The 20,079-nt window shown below is 38.3% G+C and overlaps 1 protein-coding gene across 1 annotated transcript; it reads left to right on the top strand.

Annotated features, from left to right (window-relative positions):
* The first annotated feature begins 3,695 nt into the window (after positions 1–3,695).
* On the top strand, positions 3,696–19,083 carry CCT4 (chaperonin containing TCP1 subunit 4). The gene is made up of 14 exons (XM_032353651.1): positions 3,696–3,978; positions 6,541–6,593; positions 8,308–8,397; positions 9,525–9,633; positions 10,244–10,386; positions 11,470–11,591; positions 12,018–12,150; positions 13,652–13,791; positions 15,234–15,330; positions 15,408–15,518; positions 15,618–15,748; positions 15,877–16,111; positions 18,508–18,621; positions 18,874–19,083. Exons 1-14 carry the CDS (start codon positions 3,852–3,854, stop codon positions 18,886–18,888), a joined length of 1,620 nt encoding a protein of 539 aa, XP_032209542.1. The 5' UTR covers positions 3,696–3,851; the 3' UTR covers positions 18,889–19,083.
* Positions 19,084–20,079: the final 996 nt, after the last annotated feature.

The following is a 20,079-nucleotide window of genomic DNA, read 5'->3' as shown; positions in this document are numbered from 1 at the left end:
AACAAAAAAAAACCTCTTTATTGGTAAATATTTCATTATATTTCTCTAAAAGATAAAGACATTTTTTAAAAAACCATAATTATTTACATAAAATGTAAATCCATAATCAACTATAAATCCATACTCAATAACTATAAATCCATACTCAAATTTCTCTCACAAACTTCATATTTTTTAACTGTCTGTCTGAATATTTAAGTATTTAATTAACCAGCAAGGAACAATTAGCTTTCTTCTCCCTTGTATATTTTGTTATTGAGAGCACCATTAAGCCTATTTTTTTTAAAGATTTTACTTACTTATTTGACAGAGATAGAGATCACAAGCAGGCAAAGAGGCAGGCAGAGAGAGGAGGAAGCAGGCTCCCCGCTGAGCAAAGAGCCCGATGTGGGCCTCGATCCCAGGACCCTGAGATCATGACCTGAGCAGAAGGCAGAGGCTTAACTCACTGAGCCACCCAGGCACCCCAAGCCCATTTTACTAAGACATATTGCTTGCATCATTCTTTTAATTCTTTTAAGTTTATTTACTTATTTAAGTAATCCCTATACCCAACATGGGGCTTGAACTCATGACCCCAAGACCAGAAGTCAGAGCCTCCCCTGATTAAGCCAGCCATGCACACTCATTCCTTTTTTTTAATCTGAAGTTTCTTTTCATCTGTACGTTCCCCTTCCATCTTGCTGTTTTCTTTTCTTACAATGTGTTTGCAGGTCATGTATCCTAAAGATGTTTCTATGTTTTATTGATTGTATCCTCATGGGGTATCATTTTTAAAAACCATATTCTATCCTGTATGTCCTGTAAACCTGTAAATTAAAAATTAGATCTAGGAACTTCATTAGACTTAGGTTCAATTCTTTTTTTCTTCCATTGGGAAGTATCTAATGTCTGCTTGCCTCTCTTATGTTGTGCCCCATGACTTGACCTCCAAAACAACAATAACTTATTTTGCCTACAAATTTGCAGTAATTAATATTAGTTAATTCCTATTTTTAGACAGAAAATCTGGTTTACTTAAAACAGATCACAAAGTGGGGCACCTGGGTGGGTCAGTGGATTTAGGCTCTGCCTTTGGCTCAGGTCATGATCTCAGGGTCCTGGGATCAGGCCCCGCTTCGGGCTCTCTGCTTGATAGGGAGCCTGCTTTCCCCTCTCTCTCTCTGCCTGCCTGCCTGTGATCGATCTCTCTCTCTCTCTCTCTCTCTCTCTCTGTCAAGTGAATAAATAAAATCTTAAATAAATTTTTTAAAAAGACCATGAAGCTTCTAAGTTTGCCAGAATCCTCTTTTGGTTTTTCCGTTTCCCATCTTCAGACACATTTCACTGGAAAGCTTACAAAATGATAAAAATGTCAACTAGAAATATTTCAGGGAAAATTAGGAAAATCAAATTAAATTTAAGGAAAACGGGCCTCTGTTTCATGTAATATTGCAAGGCAAACAAAAAAATGAATGATGCAAGCAATATGGCTTAGGAAAAATAGGGCTTGATGGTTGTCTCAATGACATAAACTAACGCAGAGAAGAAAAACAGATCATACATAATAACAATAACAACCATTGTCTCTGCTGTGGAAAATTGAGAAAACATATACACATCCCTCTCCCCTTTTCCAAACCCAAACAGAGCTTAGCTCAGTTTTGTTATTAGAGGCTAAGCAAGTCATTTACCATCCATCCAGGCAAGACAACCCTCACCTGGATGGATGGCCAAGTATTACTGTTTTATAAAACCTACTTTACAAATCATTAAAGAATCTCTATAAGGCTATTGCTATTGCCAACATTCTCACATATGCTTTGTGTCTGCTTGGATCTAACAGGATTTTTTTTTTCAATATTTCCATTCTTCACTAGCAACAGTGCTTTTGCATAGCATACACAAGTTTGCACATTTTAATACTTAACGAAATCCCATTCTAATGGGGAATTAATGCATACTGACACTTTTAAGCAATCAAATTTTCAGCACTTATTTATTGGGTAATTTGGGGGGATAAAAAGTAATTCCAATTTGTCACAGAAAAAGAAAAAAATATCTTTAGAACTTGAAAACTTTAATTAAAGCAATTGTGTTACCCCATGGGGACAAAAAGGCCAGTAATGGCATCTTCCAAATTCTGCTCTTTTATGGCTAACAGGTCTACAACTTACACTAATAAAACTAGTAGGGTCTAACCAGCCTTTAGAGATCATGTAATTTAATCCTATTATACAGGTGAGGAAAATGAGACCAAAAGAACTTAAATGACTTGCCAAAGATCCCATAGTTAATAATTAGCAGAGTAGAACTTTGAAGCCAGGTTTTGGATCCCCAAATTAACACTGTTTCTAGCATCACACACTTGTTTCCACGACTGCACATCAGTTGTCTTAACAAGTAATCATGATATTGATGAGCTACATCAAAGAAGTCTGGTCCTTTTAAAATAGAAATCAGCTTGGTTTTGGCTTGCATCATGATGGGGGCGGGTCATAAGATGGAGCCCCCTATGAGCTCTGCACTCAGCAGGGATTCTGCTAGATTTTCCCTCTCCCTTTCCCTCTGTCACCCTTCACCCCCCACCTTGCTCACGCACTCATGCTCTTTCTCTCTTAAATAAGTAAATAAATCTTAAAAAATAAAATAAAAGTCAGCACCAGAGGCATATGAGTAGAAAGCACCTTAGGAAGGGTCATCTTTTAATGCTCATTTCCTCATGGTGTGTAAAAGCGCCTAGTGATAATAGGATTAAGTACTCAATATATCCCAGACATCCCTGCTTTATAAGCGCTTAATATTTATTTGTGAAAGAACATTAAACAAACTTAACTTACATGAACTTCCATAATGAAAAGTGGTAACAGGAGCCCAGCAGTTCAGCTCATGATCTGGGAAGTCGTTGCTCTGAATGGAAATACGGTTTCAATCTACTTACTTACAGGTTTACCTGTAAGAACTCTTTGTGCTTTGGCTGGCTACCTTATCTACTAAAAATTAACAATAATTATTATTACTATTATAATTATAATTATTATAGCGTCCACTTCATAGGATTATAGTGAAGATTTAAAGAGATAAAATATATAAAGGGGTTAGCAATGCACCTAGCACACAACTGAACTAAAATAATTTGGCTCCCTGTAAGTGGTTCATGTTATGTGTAAGAAGCTAGTAACAACGAGGGCGTTGTAAGACAGGCAGTCCTGGTTTGGCAGGCAATCGCAGGTTCAAAGCAAAAGTCTCTGCAGTTCAACAAGTATTTATACCTCTAACTACCCCCCAGTAACAATCAATAGGAGACAATCAACACTTAAACCAAATGAAAACAGGCACCTATTCCAAACCTCTCTTCCAACTCTCTTTCAAAACGAACAGAATTGAACAAAATACAGGACTAAGCCGCCCAGCAAAAACCAGCTCAGCCCCGACCATTCATATGTAAGCCGGGAGCCCACAACACCTCTGAGACGCGTAGGGTTTGAATTAACGGAAGGGACCTCACGACCCAGGCCAGGGCAGCGGGCGATGTTGATGCCCAACGCCCGCCTTTAAAATCATGGGTTTTCCTGGCTGCCTCGCAAACGTCCTCCCTCAGCGCTCCTCCACCCCGGGCCCGGGGCCAATGCTCCTAGTAAACCCCCAGTTGGCAGCCACAGCCGCCTCAACCGGCGCGCGGCGGGCAGCCTGCTACGTCACGTCGGCGCCGCGCCGCGTGGCAGGCCCCCTCTCCACCTCCTCCTCCCGGCGTCCGCGCTGCTTTCTGGAAGCTTCGTGAAGGCGGTGGGCGCGTTCCGTTAGTCTACGGCCGGCTGGAATCCGGGTCCATCCGTCCTTCGCGAGCCCACGCAGACCCAGCCAAGTTTGCCATGCCCGAGAACGTGGCACCCCGAAGCGGGGCGCCAGCCGGGACTGCCGGCGGCCGCAGCAAAAGCGCCTATCAGGACCGCGACAAGCCGGCCCAAATCCGCTTCAGCAACATCTCGGCGGCCAAAGGTATCGCTCCCTCAGTCCGACCCGAGGCCGTGCGGGGTCGAGCTTATACTCTCATCCTGAACTTGGGTTGCTAAAGCTCATTTTTCTGTTACTTGAGATAATCTAGTCCTTCCAGGGATGGCAGCTCAGTTGAGGGATCTCTTACGTATTCTGCCGGTAATTCCCAGGGCCAAGTATGGAGATCTTGAGGCTGGCCCTATTGGTCTTACACGCTCGTAATTTTTCATCCCTGGTCGGTAATCACGCTTCAGGGGAAAGATGTCGAGGACCGCAAGCAGCCGTCCCTTGGGATCTGACACATAAGCGCTGTCGTCTAAATGCGTATGGGTTCCACTGGTGGTAGAATGTTGTTTGCAGAATACATTTTAGTTTCCAAACGTTCCTATAAAAATATTTAAAGACGCTCCTGGCGCAACTGATGAAACGAATTTGGTCAACTCCGCGCTTCCGTTGGGGCGGGGCCCTTTGTACTGGGCTGTGGAGGAGACTCACCTGTTCTGATGGAGCATGTGGAAAGCCAGGTTGTGCATTTACGTTCTCCCTGCATGTCCAGCCAAACGCAAGCAAGTCTAGAAATATGGACGATTTATTGGTGTTTTTTTGTTTTCTATAACTGTATGGTATATAATAGCAATGAAAACCTGAGTTACAGTTCTCTGTTAACCGTTTCTGAGTGGCTTTGTGACCTTCGACATTTAGCCAACCCATAAAATTGAAGAAAGTGTTCGCACTCCCCCCCCGCCCACCGGAGGGTGAGAATTAAGAGTAGTTGTTGAGACAGAAGAGCCTGGAAAAATGAGAACGAAGACTTAGAGATCTTAGCTGATGTATATTGAGTATTGAAATGTAGTGCGTTTTTCATTACAGTTAGAGATTAAAGTGCGAGAAGACCTGAGAGGTGAAGATTGAAAGGGTAGGATGGGGCCAAATCTTGAAGGGCCTGGTGAGCAGAGGCCACCTGAATTATCTGTGAACTTGACCTTTTTTTTTTTTTAATTTAATTTCTTTTAAGTGTAACAGAATTCATTGTTTAGAACCTGACCTTTGGCTCAGTGGGTTAAAGCCTCTGCCTTCGGCTGGTGGCATGATCCCAGGGTTCTGCTCAGCGGGGAGCCTGCTTCCTCCTCTCTCTGCCTACTTGTGATCTCTGTCAAATAAATAAATAAAATCTTAAAAAAAAAAAGAAAGAAAAGAACCTGACCTTTTTAAATGAGAATTCAGAGGGGCACAACTAGTCTTTCCAAGTCAGACAAAACCCAACAAACTTGATAGAGAAAAGTTGCTTTAGTTTAGGTGCATTTTCAGGATAATTCAGGGAGTCAGTTTTTTATTTGGATGTTATCTCAAAAGCATGCCCCCCGAAAATTGGTTGATAATGTAAAAACCATAAACACACAGAAAAGTAATACTAGTTTTAGTACTCTTCAGGAGTTCCTTTTAACAGACTCTGCTGTGTGCCATACTGTATCTTAAAAATCAGATGCTTTGGGAGATGTAAGCAGTCTGAAATCTTTTACTTTTTGGATAGGGTGTGTTTTCCTAACTTCATGTAGATGAGTGTGAGGGCATTCTTAAAGTGAATTGGTCTGTTGGTGAATCATGGCCATGGGGTCCACTAAAATCTCCTGAGAGGCTAATATTGCCTGGATAATTAGGAGTAGCAGTCCAAAATTATGAGACAATTAAATAGAAAATAAGTTTTAATTATAGCAAATTTTTTTTGTCCTTAAGGTCTTTATGTATTATTCACGCAGTAAAAGGAAGTATGCTGGTTGTGGAATATGGGATGATTAGGGCACAATCTCAGCCCTGTGTATATGGGGTGAGGTGGTATGTGAGGAAGGGGAGTCTTGGGCTTCTCAAAGAAAAGGGGATTTGTCTTGACTGTTCATCAACTCCAGTTTCCCTTCAGTGGACCAATAAACATTCTTAGGGAAGTTAGTAAGAGTAAGTAACTTTGGAATGGTAAACTATATACCCATCGATGTTTCATAATGTACCGATGATGACTGAAAGCTAGGGTTTTTGTTTGGGTTAAGGTTTGGGGGTTTTGTTTGGGTTTATTTGGTGGCAGGGTATGTAAAGATGGGCAACATCTTCACATCGGTGGACAAGTCTTAGCCTTCAAAAATTACACTCTGTATTTAGAGAAGACAGAATAGACAAATAAGGGGAATTATATAGTAGGAAGTCTTGCCTCTCCTGTTGCTTGTGTTCTCTTAAGGAATGGAGAAAAAATGCAGTCTCCATTTTGAGTTCATAATTACATTGTGCTTATTTTGATACTTAGAGGAAGGTTAGGTAAATCCTCGAATTTTATTCTACCATAGGCAGGGCACAAGTATAATGTACAGTGACTTTAACAACAAAAGGTGAGTGTCGTACAGTTAAAGGAATAAATTACTACTGGGTTTCCAGTAGATTATTATTAGACAGTGAGTTTTCTTTAATAGACAGAGTAAATGGTTGCACACCATATCCTAATAAGGACAGATGATCATTTGAGAGGAGAAATACGTTGCTTTTTTTAAAGAGGTTCTGATTTCTTCCTTCTCTTTACAGCTGTTGCTGATGCTATTAGAACAAGCCTTGGACCAAAAGGAATGGACAAAATGGTAAAACAAAAAACAAAACAAAACCAAAAAAACCACATTTTTCATTACATATTGGGTGCTGCTGTCTACACTGCAGATTCTCAATAGTGGGTTAAGATATGCTGCCTAAAGAGCAAAAAGTGCTAGAAGAGTACTTTGAGAGTTTAGAAGACTAATAGATTGCTTTGGGGTGAGCAGGACTTAAGTATAATTCATATATTTTTAATGATCTTTATACAGTGAAAGTACATACACAAAAGTTGTTATCGGTTGTGTTGTTACATGAGAAGTAGAGTAAGGCTGTAGCTATACATGCTTGAGTTCAGCGTTCCTTATTGCTGTAACTGTGACCCTGCATGGTTCTGTGGAATTTCAGTTGTTCTCGTGTGACTGACAGGCAGCATAAAACATTGCAGTGCATTCCAGACCATCCAGTTTTGAGAAATATACCCTCAAATTCAGTGCTAATTAACATCCAAAATGAGAGAGAAACCATATGAAGGATTATCTGGATGATACACAGATGGTATTATTCTGTGTGGATGTTTTAAAATCTGTCCCTGCTAGTGAGCCTGTTTATCCTTTGTTGAAAATACTAAGACATAAGTTACTTTTTTGAATATAAGAATTGTATTTACTGTGTTGTGGTGCTTTTTGAAAATTTATGGTGTCATTTCTTTCTTTCTTTCTTTTTTTTAATTATTTTTATTAACAGAAATTGTATTATTTGCCCCAGGGGTATAGGTCTGTGAATCATCAGGCCTACACATTTCACAGCACTCACAATAGCACACACCCTCCCCAATGTCCATAACCCAACCACCCCTTCCCTACTCCCCCACCCCTCAGCAACCGTCAGTTTGCTCTGTGAGATTAAGAGTCTGTTATGGTTTGTCTCCTTCCCGATCTCATCTCGTTTTGTTTTTTCCTTCTCTACCCCCCACAGCCCTCTGCCCTGCCTCCCAAATTTCTCATATCAGAGAGATCATATGATAATTGTCTTTTCTCTGATTGACTTATTTCACTCAGCATAATACCCTCTAGTTCTGTCATGTCTTTGCAAATGGCAAGATTTCATTTCTTTTGATGGCTGCATAGTATTCCATTGTATGTATATACACACACATCATCTTTATCCATTCATCTGTTGATGGACATCTAGGTTCTTTCCATAGTTTGACTGTTATGGACATTGCTGCTATAAACATTCGGGTGCACATGCCCCTTCAGATCACTACATTTGTATCTTTAGGTTAAATATCCAGTAGCACAATTGCTGGGTCATAGGGTAGCTCTATTTTCAGCTTTTTGAGGAACCTCCATGCTGTTTTCAAGAGTGGCTGCACCAGCTTGCATTCCCACCAACAGTGTAGGAAGGTTCCATGGTACCATTTCTTAATGATGGATATGAACCCAATAATGTTAGTAATTCTTCGTAGTAGTTCTGCTTTGTGTTTTGTGTGTCTAGATTTCCTTCACTTTCAAACAAATGAAAAAAATAGCTGGAGTAAAGCCAGGTATTTCCATTTGTAAAGTTAGACTGTTGCTGCATATTTCTTAAATCACTCTAGTAATGTAAGAGAATTTGAAATTAAGCACAGTTGTAAACCAGGCAAACATAAATTAACTTATCTACCAAGAAACTTTAAAATTAATAGAGCTTTTAGGGTGTCATTGTGCTGGGTAAAGAATAATTTTTGAAATACAGCTTTTTTAAAAAAACAAAACTTGACAGATTCAAGATGGAAAAGGCGATGTGACCATTACAAATGATGGAGCCACCATTCTGAAACAAATGCAAGTGTTACATCCAGCAGCCAGAATGGTAAGTATAATTTTAGATGAGGTTGCCTTTTTTTTTTTTTTTAATGTATTGCTTGATATTTGTAAAGAATTAATTTTGTTTTATTTGATCACATTGTATAAACACTGTGAATTCTTTTTTGTGTTAAAACAGGCATGTTTTTAGGATACATTGTGTGCCTAACATTGTGCTCTTCAGTGCAAGGTTGTAATAAAACATGAGTCTCCTTGTCCATAGGAATGTACTGTATAGTAGAGGAAGAAGAAGATAAAAACATGAAATGTCTTTAATAGTTCAGTGGGTGTTGGTTGGAAGAGAGCAGTGTAATCTTAATTGTGCACAAAATCAAGTGTCTAAAATACTGAGGTTTATTAAACAGTTACCAATCCAGCTTAAGTGTGATGATGATTCAGTATAAGTGAGAAGTCACCATATCTGCAAAAAGAAATTCCTGTCAAAAAGTAATGTTTGATTACATAAAGGTGACTTTTAAGATGAATCAGATTAGGCTTATCCGGGGTCAATTCAGATAAACTACCAAAGGACTCCAAACTGACACGTGTGTCTTCCATAATCCCGTTCTTTAGTTTCCAAGTCTACAGGGTACCTTTGGTGCAACATCATTTACACTTTATGACAGGAACTTTTAATAGCTGGGGAGAAAAAAAATGTATAACCATAGATGAAACCAAAAAATCATAACAGATTCTTATAGAGAGTATATGAGCAAAATTTTGCAAGTCACAAATATATCAATCATTTTAAAATGAAACTTAAAAATAAAATGAAATCCAAGAAGTCAAGAATTTTATTGAGGGGCGCCTGGGTGGCTCAGTGGGTTAAAGCCTCTGCCTTCGGCTCTCGTCATGATCCCAGGGTCCTGGAATCGAGCCCTGCATCGGGCTCTCTGCTCAGCAGGGAGCCTGCTTCCTCCTCTCTCTCTGCCTTCCTCTCTGCCTGCTTGTGGATCTCTATCAGTCAAATAAATAAATAATTTTGAAAAAAAGAATTATATTGAGTTTTACAGTGTTGATAATAATCACATTGTTTTTGACACTGATATGAAGGCTGTTCATTTATATTTCACTTAGATGTTATTGGGTCCTTACCTTTCTCACTGAGCAACTTAGCATGTTCTGTTTACTTAGCTGGTGGAGCTTTCTAAGGCACAAGATATAGAAGCAGGAGATGGCACCACATCAGTAGTCATCATTGCTGGCTCTCTCTTAGATTCCTGTACCAAGCTGCTTCAAAAAGGTAGGTAGGACATAGGGCATGTTTTATTACTAAACAAAGGCCAAAAGTTACTGAGTAATAGATTTGGTATTTGATTTGGAATAACTAATTTTGTTAGGAATTTTTAGGTTAAATTTTGCTGTGTTTATTATATGAGTAAGAACATTGTTTCTTTTTGTTCATTTTTTTTTTTTTTCCTCAACCAGCCTTCATTTTGAATGGAACTTGATAAAATTTTTGCTTTTCTAAAATAAGGTGTGGTGGCGGTACTGATCTTAGATTCTAGATGAGAATGAAGATTTGGGAAAGGTAGTATAGTTTCTTCTGGTAAATACTGCTTAATCATAGTGGAGACTCTCCAGTCACTTACTCTATTTATAACATAGATTTGTGGTTTTGAAAGGTGTAAATATCGCATGAGTGCAGAATTGACTGCCAGATTAATGGAAATAAGTTATTTGCCATAATAGCAGTTAAGGTTGTTCAGACTGTTTTATTTATAACTGAAGCCTAAGTTAATAGAGATCATTTTAAAAATTATGACTACTCTGAAATAATAATGAATAAAAAATCTTAAGGGGTGTCATATGTAGTTCATGTGTTGTAATAACTAAATTTTAACAAATGACAGGGATTCATCCAACCATCATTTCTGAGTCATTCCAGAAGGCTTTGGAAAAGGGTATAGAAATCTTGACTGACATGTCTCGACCTGTGGAACTGAGTGACAGAGAAACCTTATTAAATAGTGCTACCACGTCCCTGAACTCAAAGGTGAGACCAGTACTAAGGGATCATTTTAAAATTACTTTTTAAAGCTTGTTAAGAATTGTAACTCTTAGGTTGTGATTTTTGATGCTCTGCAGTCCATAAACGTAAGGTCTGGAGTGTCTGGGTAATTGAGGTTTTTTGTACAACTGAATTAGTTAATGTCAAATCTCTTCCTTCAGGGCTGTCAGATAAACTGTACGTCCATGTTATAGACAGGAAAATAGATCTAGTGAAGTTAAGTAACTAATCCCAAGACTTATCAGTAAGGGATAAGTGGAGATTGGAACCCAGGACAGGTTTGCCCATCCGTGGTCCCTCTTAACTTATAACCAGTGCTGCTGTTTTAGTTTTCAAGTGTAAAGCATTGATTTTTTTTTTTTTAATTTCCTGCAAACTTAATGTTCTTGTCTTCTGTCATGTCCTGTGTCCCCCACCCCCATTTTTTTTTTCATCAGCATTATTTTGATACATTCATCATCTTTCAGTGAGCTGGATAGTGTTAGTGACATACATGATAACTGTTGAGTGTCCTCAGACCTAATATGGACAGAATAGCAGGGTCACAGAGTCTAGACTGCTTGGTTTATTGCTGGGCTCATCACTTGACTAAGCTGTGTGACTCTGAATTTCTTCATCTGAAGATTGATCGGGTATATAAACATAAAGGGCTAAGACCATTGTCTCACATACAATAAGTTCTTAGTAAAGCGTTAGCCAGAAGTTATTTTTATTAGTCCCTCAGTATTATGTGTGCACATATAGAGCATTTGCTCACAGATTGATTTTAGGTAAAAAACATCTACATATAATTTGATTTTTGGATTTTCTAGAGCTACTAATCTAGATAGTCCCATCTAATAGGTTAATAAAGTAGGAAAAGAAGTCTACATATTTTGTGCCCTACATATTTTGTGATGGGCAGCTGAGTGGAGAAGACAGTTTGGAATGTTGTGTCATGTTCCCATTCTCCCTGTCACCCCAAAAAAGTGGTTAAGATTTCTTCTTGAAGATCTTAGTTATTAAAGAACCAGGATTTTGTGTGTGTGTGTGTGTGAAAGTGACTGTATTTAATTTTTTAAATTCTAGGTTGTCTCTCAATATTCAAGTCTGCTTTCTCCAATGAGTGTAAATGCAGTGATGAAAGTGATTGATCCAGCCACAGCTACTAGTGTAGATCTTAGAGACATTAAAATCGTTAAGAAACTTGGGTAAGCATTTCTAATTACGATTTTAGTAAAAATTAAAGGGACACCTGGGTGGCTTAATCAATTAAGCCTCTACCTTCAGCTCAGGTCATGATCCCAGGGTACTGGGATCAGGTCCTGCATCAGGCTCCTGCTTCTCCCTCTACCTGCCATTCCCCCTGCTTGTGTGCTCTCTCTGTCTCTGACAAATAAATTATTTTTAAAAATTAAGAACTTTTATTAATGTGGGAATCTCAAGAATTTGTTTATATTCTGTCATGATGGCAAGGTATTAGTGTGATCAAAGAATTTTAGGAATTGGGGCAGTAATAAATGTGAGACCGACTTGTATTTTATTGGACTTAAGATTTTTAATCTGTTAGCAACCTATTAAACTCACAGATTTCCACCCTTTGTTAACTGTGTCCTCTTTGTTTCCTTTTTCCTTAGTGGCACAATTGATGACTGTGAGCTGGTGGAAGGGCTGGTACTTACTCAAAAGGTGGCAAATTCTGGCATAACCAGAGTTGAAAAGGCTAAGATTGGACTTATTCAATTTTGTTTATCTGCTCCCAAAACAGATGTAAGTAAAGCAAATGAAATTAGTTCCCTATGTATGTAACTTTCTAATAGCTTGGATCTTTGTTCAATATTCTAAAAATACGGTATAGTGATACTAGTGGTAAAGATCATAAATTCTGAAAGAATTAATAGAATTGAGACAAAAGGAGAAATTACTAGATGCCAGACATGACAGATCAGGCTGTCATTGAAATTGAGCGTTGACTCATAGATGAAGGCAAGGAACAGTAGGGGCACTATGTATGAAATAATAAAATTAGGTTATTTAAAAGTTACAGAGTAAGTGGAATTTCCAGTTTCTTTGTAGGTTTCTGAGAAACGCCATCCATCCTGTAGCAGCAGACAGATCTTTTGTCCTATATTTACACAAATGAAAGTTGAAACCAGCTTACTATTTATACTCTAAAGAAATATTTTTTAAGGTATTTTCTTATCTTTTGATCGTAAGTGCTTTTTCCAAAAGGGAGTGGTTGATCTTGTCATTTCACTCAGATTTGCTCTTGTTTTACATTGTATTGGCATATAGGTTTCCTGTTGAGTCATGTGTTTCCCAAACATTAAACCTATAGAAAAATTAATGTTGTTTTATACACATTTAATTAATAAGATTTGTCCCTCATACCACCTTTTAGCATACCAGTTTTTCTAACAAGCCATAGAGTTAAAAGGATACAACTGAAACTTCAGTAATGCATATCTTTCTATGAAAAAAATTGACATATTCAGGAACAAGGATAACCATTTTAAAATTACCAAAGTGTACTTGCAAAAAATATAAATAATACAACAAGGTGTATAGATGAAAGTTAAAGACCTGAGTTACCGTTGGTATATATATTCATTTTCCTAGACCTTTTCTATGTATGCCTCTAATTTATTATTAGGCTTGGTTTTGGTTGAATTTATTATGATACCTAATATTTTCATTAAAAATCTGTCCTTTTTAAAAAAAAAAAAAAATCTGTCCTTTTGAGGGGCACCTGGGTGGCTCAGTGTGTTAAGCCTCTGCCTTTGGCTCAAGTCATGATCTCGGGGTCCTGGGATCGAGCCCTGCATCGGGCTCTCTGCTCACTGGGGAGCCTGCTTACTCCTCTCTGCCTGCCTCTCTGTCTAGTTGTGATCTCTGTCAAATAAATAAATAAAATCTTAAAACAAAACAAAAAAGCCTTTCTAGAAAAAAGAAAAAATCTGTCCTTTTGGGACGCCTGGGTGGCTCAGTTGGCTAAGCAGCTGCCTTTGGCTCAGGTCATGATCCCAGCGTCCTGGGATCAAGTCCCACATCGGGCTCCTTGCTCGGCAGGGAGCCTGCTTCTCCCTCTGCCTCTGCCTGCCATTCTGTCTGCCTGTGCTCTCTCTCTCTGACAAATAAATAAAATCTTTAAAAAAAAAAAAAAAAAACTCTCCTTTTCACTTAAAAACTTTTTTAAACACCAAAAAAAAAAAAAACCCCACAAAACTCTTAGAGCACAATTTATTAATGCGATGTTCTTTTTTCTCAACAGATGGATAATCAAATAGTAGTTTCTGACTATGTCCAGATGGACCGAGTGCTGCGGGAGGAGAGAGCCTATATTCTCAATTTAGTGAAGCAAATTAAAAAAACAGGATGTAATGTCCTTCTCATACAGAAGTCTATTCTGAGGTGTGGAAGCTATTTATTTTGTTGAGCTTTGAATGACAAGTTTATTTTAGCAAATTTTTTTTTAAGCAGTTTTTTAAGAAACATTTGGAGTAGGTAGATCACTAGAAATCTAGAATGAATCTGCATTTTGGGACATTGCATTCTGATAAATCCTCTAAAGTGGGTTCTCTTTGCACTGTGATGATTTAACTGTGTGGGATATATAGTTGACCCTTGAGCAACTCAGGTTTGAACTATGTGGGTCCACTTACATGTGGATTTTTTTTTTTTTTTTTTTAGTACTGTAAATGTATTTTCCTTGTGGTTTTTAAGTTCTCTTTAAGTAATCTCTGCACCCAGCATGGGGCTTGGAACTCATGACCCTTAGATTAAGAGCTGCATATTCCAACTAAGCCAGCTAGCCACTCCTCCTTACGGTTTTCTTAACATTTTCTTTTCTCTAGCTTTATTGTAAGAATACAGCATATTGGCTAGCTAGGTTTTCTATAAGGCTTTGGTTAGCAGGGTATTAGTAGTCAAGTTTTGGGGAAGTCAGGAGTTACATGCATATTTTTTACTGGAGAGGGGGAGTTGGTGCCTCTAATTTCTCATTGTTCCAGGGTCAACTGTATGTTCTTTCTAGACCAAGATCCTAAATATCGAGCAAATGGAATGCTTTGTTTTTGATACATTTGGTTTAGAATTTCTTAGCTAGCTAAAAGAGGCATTTATTTAAAGGTCCATGGAATTGCTTGCCTTGAAATTTAGAAGTTCTTTTGAGGAGATTGCAAGAGATAGTTCATGGAACAAAAGAATTTTCCAAAGTTTGAACTGATCCCTTTTATTTCCTTCAGTATTTTATTCTAATAAGTAGATGTAGTCCCTTGTACTCTATTAATAAATGTTATGCCAGGAAATACTAGGGGTAAATATTTTATATAGAAACCTTGATGAAGAGTTTGATTATCTGGTTCTCCTACCAAGTCCTATCATAGGTGGTGACCTTAAGTAAACTTCTCAAAATTTTAGTTAGCTTATCTGTAGAAAAGGGATCAGAATATCCGCCCTTCCAGTGTCACAGGGTTGTTAGGGGCTTTGTTCAGGTAATTTGTGAGAAAGCGTAAATTTATGGAGTCTTAAATTAATCATACGTCTAAATTCATCAAATATCAAGTTTCAATTATCAAAGATACATTCATTTAGTATTAAAAACTATGACAGTAATTACCTTTTATTGTATTCTTTACAAATAGTGTTGCCTGGGGTACATTCTAATATGATCCATTGGAAATCTTCAAAGAGTTTTGAGCTCATCATAAACTTGGTCAACTAAATTTAAAGCGTCTTCCTATACTAATTGAGTTATTAATCATTTAAACAGTAATGATGAATAGCTTAAGAAACAGTTTAACAGTATATTTTTTAAATCTAGCATTGGCCTAATCACTGGTTTTGTGTTTTAGAGATGCTCTTAGTGATCTTGCATTACATTTCCTGAACAAAATGAAGATTATGGTGGTTAAGGATATTGAAAGAGAAGACATCGAATTCATTTGTAAGGTAAAATATTTGTAGCTTCTGTGTGAAAATATCTGGTAATCAAATGTCTTAATTTGTGGGTTTGATATTTTTCCCAGACTATTGGAACCAAGCCAGTTGCTCATATTGACCAATTTACTGCCGACATGTTGGGATCAGCTGAGTTAGCTGAGGAGGTCAATTTAAATGGTTCTGGCAAACTACTCAAGGTAACAGTATTATTGTAATACAGGTTTTATTTACCTGGGTTTGTTTTTGTTTGTTTTAACCCTTATTTCTGTACCTAACTTGGAGTGTATTTACTATAGATTACAGGCTGTGCAAGCCCTGGAAAAACAGTTACAATTGTTGTCCGTGGATCTAACAAATTGGTGATTGAAGAAGCTGAGCGCTCCATTCATGATGCCCTGTGTGTTATTCGCTGTTTAGTGAAGAAGAGGTAATACATCACTAACATTTTGAATGTTAACATTTCTATTTTGACTATTTTTAAGGTATAAATAGTAAGTTATTAAAAATAGCTTTTTGTTGGATAAAAAAAGCTAAAAATGTATTTGTGAATTTCAGAGCTCTTATTGCAGGCGGTGGTGCTCCGGAGATAGAATTGGCCCTACGGTTAACTGAATATTCACGAACATTGAGTGGCATGGAATCCTACTGCGTTCGTGCTTTTGCAGATGCTATGGAAGTCATTCCATCTACACTAGCTGAAAATGCTGGCCTGAATCCCATTTCTACAGTAACAGAACTGAGAAACCGGCACGCCCAAGGAGAAAAAACGACCGGCATTAATGTCCGAAAGGTAATAATTTTGTCTTTAATTATTACAGAAAATATTGATTAAAATGTTAACAACTTCATAATTGTCTACTGAAAAACTTGGTTTTTTTTTTTTGTTTTTTTGGTGGACAGCAAAGCAAGATTTATTGAGCAGTTGTAAAGTTTATTGAAAGATAGAGTACAGAGCTCACAGAGAGAGGACCCGAGAAGGTTGCCTGGATCAAAAGCTTTTTAATTGAAAGTAATCTTTTGGGGGAGCTGGGTGGCTCAGTCAATTAAATGTCTGACCCTTGATTTGGACTCAAGGCATGGTCTCAGAGTTGTGGGGTCAGACTCCCTGCTCAGTGGGGTGGTTGCTCAAAAGATTCCCTCTCCCTCTGCCCCTGCCCACCATGCTTACTCACTCTCAGGTAAATAAATCTTCTTTTGAAAAAAGTAATCTTGGGTTTAGGGGCACCTGGCTGGCTCAATTGGAAAAGCATATGACTCTTGATCTTCATGTTTTGAATTCAAAGCCCTGCATTATGTGCAGAGATTACTTTAAAAAAAAAAAAAAAGTAATCTAAGATCCAAGTATAAGAACCGCAGGTCAACTAATTTATGCCAGTGAATAAGAATGAAGAGGATGTTTTCAGTGAAAAGTAGTATTTGTTCATTACTCTGCTACTTATTGATTGTGTAACTCTTAGTGAGTTACTTAGTCTGTGCTTCAGTTTCCTTAGTTGTAAAAACGGGGACAATTAATAGTTCCCTCAAAGGCCTGTTGTGAGGATTAAATGTATTTACCAGGGGGCGCCTGGGTGGCTCAGTGGGTTAAAGCCTCTGCCTTGGGCTCCGGTCATGATCCCAGGGTGCTGCGATCAAGCCCCGAATCGGGCTCTCTCTGCTCAGCAAGGAGCCTCCTTCCCTTCCTTTCTCTCTGCCTACTTGTGATCTCTGTCTGTCAAATAAATAAATAAATAAATGCATTACCAGCTAGGAGGCTCTTACTAAGTTGCCTGGGATAGAGTAAACATTACATAAATATTAATTGTTGCTGCTTTTGTGACCAGTAGCCTAGTATAGTTGTGTGGCATAAACATAACAGTAATAATCTTCCCTTTTGTATTAGTGCTTTATTAATATCTCTATTGAAGAGACAAATAATACGTAATGGAAAATGACAATCCAAGAATAAATAGATTTATTTATTGATTTATTTAAAATAATACCAAACTCCAAAGGAAGGGCATTGCCTGGTTAGGGAAAGCTTTATGAAGGTGCAATTTTGGTAGGAGAGGAGGAAATTTCAGATGGGGAAACAAATGTTTTATAGGTGAAAGGAACCAAGAAATTACTTGTTTTGTCTAGAGGGTTATATGCTGGTCATATAGTGGACTTTAAGGTTGGAAAAGCTCCCATAAGAGCTAGAATGAGAAGGCCTTTTGAGTATTGGGGCAGTTGTGGAGGAGTTTTATTTTGCTTTTATTCCAGTAGTTGGGAACTACTAATTTTTTTTTAACCAAGAGACTAAGATGATAAAGTATTTTTCGGACGGAAGGCTGGAGGCATGGTTACCTGTTATGGCCATCATCACATAATGCAGCAATCCCGAGAGAAGGGAGACTGAGAATAGTTGCAGTAACAATTTAAAAGTGGGATTTGAGGGAGATGTAAAGGCAGGGCAGACCAGCCTTGGCCATATTCAGAATTAGGGTTCAGGAATTATTTGAGCATTAAAGATCTTGGAATTTTTTTTTTTTTCAAAGATTTTATTTATTCATTTGACACAGAGAGATCACAAGTAGGCAGAGAGGCAGGCAGAGAGAGAGAGAGGAGGAAGCAGGCTCCCCGCGGAGCAGAGAACCCGATGTGGGACTCGATCCCAGGACCCTGAGATCATGACCTGAGCTGAAGGCAGCGGCTTAACCCACTGAGCCACCCAGGCGCCCAAGATCTTGGAATTTTTAATGGGTATAATTACCTAATTTTGCCTGGGTATTTTTAAGTTAAAAATAGTTAGGAGTTGTTGGGCACCTGGATGTCATTGGACGTCTGCCTTCGGCTCAGGTCATGATCCCAGGGTCCTGCTCAGCGAGGAGCCTGCTTCTCCCTCTCCGACTCCCCCCTGCTTTTGTTCCCTCTCTTGCTGTCTCTCTGTTAAATAAAATCTTTTTTTTTTTTTCCCCTCAAGATAAATGGAGTTGTTTGGGGTCTAGGATTGGGGGAATCCAGAATTCCCCCAAAACTAAAAATTCAGTTTTTCCAAATTTTCGTTAAATAGAACGTCCAGTATAGAGAAGAGCTTAAATAGAGTATTTTACTTTTGACTAGAACAAGGGAAAACTAGGTTCGAAAGGCCTTGTGTCATACTGGTAGCAGTGTAATTGGTGAGGTATGTAATCACAGACACTAAAAGCAATTTGTGCTATTTGGCAGGGTGGTATTTCCAACATTTTGGAGGAACTGGTTGTCCAGCCTTTGTTGGTTTCAGTCAGTGCACTGACTCTAGCAACTGAAACTGTCCGGAGCATTCTGAAAATTGATGATGTGGTAAGTATAAATAGATTATGAATTTCCCTACAGGGTCAAAAAGGTATATTTTTTAAAGAGTTTTGGGAAGGGAAGAGGGTGGTACATGTTACTTTGTTGGTCATCAAGGCGATAACAACAGTTCATATTTTTACAGTCATTTCTTGTGAAAATGGGATTTGGTAATGGGCAGTTTGGTAATTGCACGAAATTTCTTTGATCATTAAAATTCTGTTATTATAAGTTGTGGAACTCGGGTTTTTTTCTTACCAGGTAAACACTCGGTAATTGGATGAACACTGACCGACTGGCACCACTGTGGTCCCTAAATTGCTTCTGGAGTGGAAGATCACCTTGGTGTTCCTTGCTGTTTGGAAGATTGTTTCCTTTGTGAATTCCTGGGCCTGGTCTTCCAATGGCACTTGCTTAAAATTGTATTGACAAAACTTAATTAAAATATTAAATGTTTTGTTTCAAAAAGCAGATTAATTTATTGGCTCTTCCCTACCAACATTCAGTTACTTCTCATATTGTTGAAAAAGCTATGTAAGAAGAGAAAAAAATGAGTTCATATTTGCCTGTTGACTTTAAGTCTCAGTTCTGAGTGCTTTAAGTTTTGTGGGTTTTGTTTTTTTGTTTTTAAACAGAAGTATTGAGAAATTTTAAATGGCCCAATATGCTCATCTCCCTGATAAATGAACGGATAGGGGTGCCTGGGTGGCTCAGTCATTAAGTGTGCCCTGTAGTGTTAACTTTTAAAATAGCATATCAGAGTGATACATGCTGTTCTTTAAACTTTTGTGAAATTTTTCTTAATAAAAAATTAAGGGTTAGGAATAAATAACACTCGAGGAAAAAAAACAAACGTGCAAAATCTCTGCCCCACTGGGGCACAAAACAATCCTCTATATTTACAGATACCTAATGATACAGTTGGAAAGTATATAAAACAGAAATGGTTCAGTTGGTTCAGTCTAGCTCATGTGATCTCAGGGTTGTGAGATGGAGCCCTCCTCCTACCACATTACTTTGCAATGACACCTGCAACTTAAAATATTTGACAGGGAATACAAGCAGGGGGAGTGGGAGAGAGAAGCTGAGCAGTATGTATGCCATAATGTCAATAATTAAGTGTATAGATTGGTACATCAATTCACTGTTAAGCTACACTCATCCACATCAGGTGTTAAAACAGGACCATGGGATCATAACCTGAGTGTTGCGCCCTTAACTACATTTCTCTAAGTCCTATGGTTTCTCTCGCATCATTCTGCGTTATCATGGATTTAGGTGTTAGTGAATGAAAGCTTGTCTGCTCTTCTACACAGACACACGATGTGTCTTTCTTCAAACTCATTCCTTCTAATCTTCAATTTGTGGTGCTTCAGCATGTAGGCCTGTCTTGTTTTAGGGTCAGGCTTACACCGAATCCCAAGAGGGCCACCTGTAGCCACAGAACCATCTGCATGTGAATAACTA

The sequence above is a fragment of the Mustela erminea genome, chromosome 7, assembly GCF_009829155.1.
Source record: "Mustela erminea isolate mMusErm1 chromosome 7, mMusErm1.Pri, whole genome shotgun sequence".
NCBI classification, from domain to species: Eukaryota; Metazoa; Chordata; class Mammalia; order Carnivora; family Mustelidae; genus Mustela; species Mustela erminea.
Note: the sequence above shows the minus strand (reverse complement) of the source record. Positions and strands in the feature narration are given on the sequence as shown.

Coding starts and splice junctions, on each gene's coding strand:
- CCT4 (XM_032353651.1), top strand. CDS start 3,852: ATGCCCGAGAACGTGGCACCCCGAAGCGGGGCGCCAGCCGGGACTGCC. Junction 8,398..9,524: donor TACATCCAGCAGCCAGAATG/GTAAGTATAATT, acceptor CTGTTTACTTAG/CTGGTGGAGCTTTCTAAGGC. Junction 13,792..15,233: donor ATACAGAAGTCTATTCTGAG/GTGTGGAAGCTA, acceptor TTTGTGTTTTAG/AGATGCTCTTAGTGATCTTG.